The sequence below is a fragment of the Buceros rhinoceros genome, unplaced genomic scaffold, assembly GCF_000710305.1.
Source record: "Buceros rhinoceros silvestris isolate BGI_N320 unplaced genomic scaffold, ASM71030v1 scaffold20116, whole genome shotgun sequence".
Lineage (NCBI taxonomy): Eukaryota > Metazoa > Chordata > Aves > Bucerotiformes > Bucerotidae > Buceros > Buceros rhinoceros.
Window position 1 is genome coordinate 1,546 of NW_010417155.1, and position 1,901 is coordinate 3,446.

Genomic DNA, 1,901 nt, shown 5'->3' on the forward strand with positions numbered 1-1,901 from the left:
ACAAGGGGATTTTACAGCAGGTTTTTTCCCAAAATTGTCCTGGAAATGTGTTAGTGCCAGAAGGTTAAAATTCAGTAGCAGGAGGAGATGGCAACACCTTTGTGTTTCTCTTGACTTACTTGCAGTTGGTGTCACTGCACTGGAAAGATTGATTAGCAGTGGAACTAGCAAGAGACTGTGTGGTTTGGGGAGTTTTTTGTTCCAGGAGAGGAGGAACCAAGCTAGCAAACAGCATGACAGGATGAACAGACCTGTCAAATGCAGATATGTGGTCAGGGAACTAAAATGAAGGGCAGTCGTAGGTCTGGATCAAAGCTTTATTGCTGCATGTGGTGCCCCCCAGCCTGTCCCTCAGGCAGCGCAGATGAGCGAAATAGTTATGGGTGAAATGCTGCACTGGGGTTGTGCTAACACTGCCAAAGGCTAGACCTTCAGATCCATTTTGTCTTTCCTTTCCTTTGACAGGATGCTGTCCCCACTGCCCCTGCGGGTAGGCTGCAGTCTGCTTGCCTGGCTCGCTCTCTATGCTTGGTTCTGCCACCGCTACAAGCACCGGAATTATGAATGGAGCTGCAGGCTGGTCACGCTGACCCATGGAATCCTCGCTACCTGTCTCTCTGCTTACATTGGCTTTATCGATGGTCCCTGGCCTTTGAGTCACCCTGGTAAGTAATGTGGTCCCAAGTTCCCCAACGGGTGATGGCACAAAGTGGGGTTCTCCTACCACCTCAGTAGCCAGCCCACTCGAGGAATTATGTTTATAATAATACCTGAGCTGCTTTATGATGGAAAGGACTAGAGAAATGGAGTGACTGTTACTGTATTTTGCTAGTGTAACGGCCCTCTTCAGCTATAACATGGCAGAGCGCCTGATCACGTTGTTGTGTGGCCGTTATGTGTGTGCAGCTGTTGGACTAACAACTCTAGAATTGTGACTTGTCTGGCTTCTCCACCTGAGCTGTGATCAGTACAAGCCAATACCAGCCTGCCAGTGCTGAAGGTGAATACCCTTCCTTGTCTCTGATCCTGCCTGCTTGTTGCCTCCATGCTTTAAAGCTCTGTCTGATGTCTTTATGTTTCAGGATCAGCAAACACAACTCTTCAGGTACATGTGCTGTGCCTTAGCTTGGGCTACTTCCTCTTCGACCTTTGTTGGTGTGTGTATTTCCAGACAGAGGGTGCCCTGATGCTGGCCCACCATCTGGTGAGCATCTTGGGCATCACAGCGTCCCTGGCACTTGGGGAGTCAGCTGCAGAAGTCAATGCCGTCATCTTTGGCAGCGAGATCACTAACCCGCTGCTGCAGGCCCGCTGGTTCCTGAAGGAGATGGGATGTTACCACAGTTTCACGGGCGATGTGGTGGATTTCTTCTTTGTGGTTCTCTTCACTGGGGTGCGGATTGGAATGGGGGCCTGGCTGATGTACTGTGAGCTTGCTTCTCCCAAACCCAGGTGGTACATTAAGCTGGGTGGTGTCATCATGTACGCTGTTTCTTGGGTTTTCATGGTCAGCATCTGTCGCTTCGCTAGGAGGAAGAGCATGAAGAAGTACTACGCTTGGAGGAGTCGGAGGAGTGATGAGTTATGCTTGAAAACTAATGGACATCTGAAAAACCACTGACTGGATGCTGAGTAAAGACTTCCTCGAGTTCACGATCTGGCAAGGAGGGGATTGTCCCTGAAATGCCACTGTCGGGAGAGGAGCCAACACGTTAGCAATTCTGGAGCCAAATTTATCCCTGGCAGAACTCCACAGAAATCCATGGAGCTATGCCAGGGCTTCTTTGGACCTGCAGTGTTTGGCCTGGCAGAGGCTGGCTCAGTGTGTACGTAAGCATGTGCTAAATGGTACGAGTGAAAGAAGGGCTAATTTTACGGACTGAACATAACTAGTCCAGCAG

The 1,901-nt window shown here is 49.9% G+C and overlaps 1 protein-coding gene across 1 annotated transcript; it reads left to right on the plus strand.

Moving 5' to 3' along the window:
* Positions 1-466: 466 nt before the first annotated feature.
* On the plus strand, positions 467-1,621 carry TMEM136 (transmembrane protein 136). The gene is made up of 2 exons (XM_010138113.1): positions 467-665; positions 1,083-1,621. The coding sequence occupies exons 1-2, from the start codon at positions 467-469 to the stop codon at positions 1,619-1,621; spliced, it is 738 nt and encodes a 245-aa protein (XP_010136415.1).
* Positions 1,622-1,901: the final 280 nt, after the last annotated feature.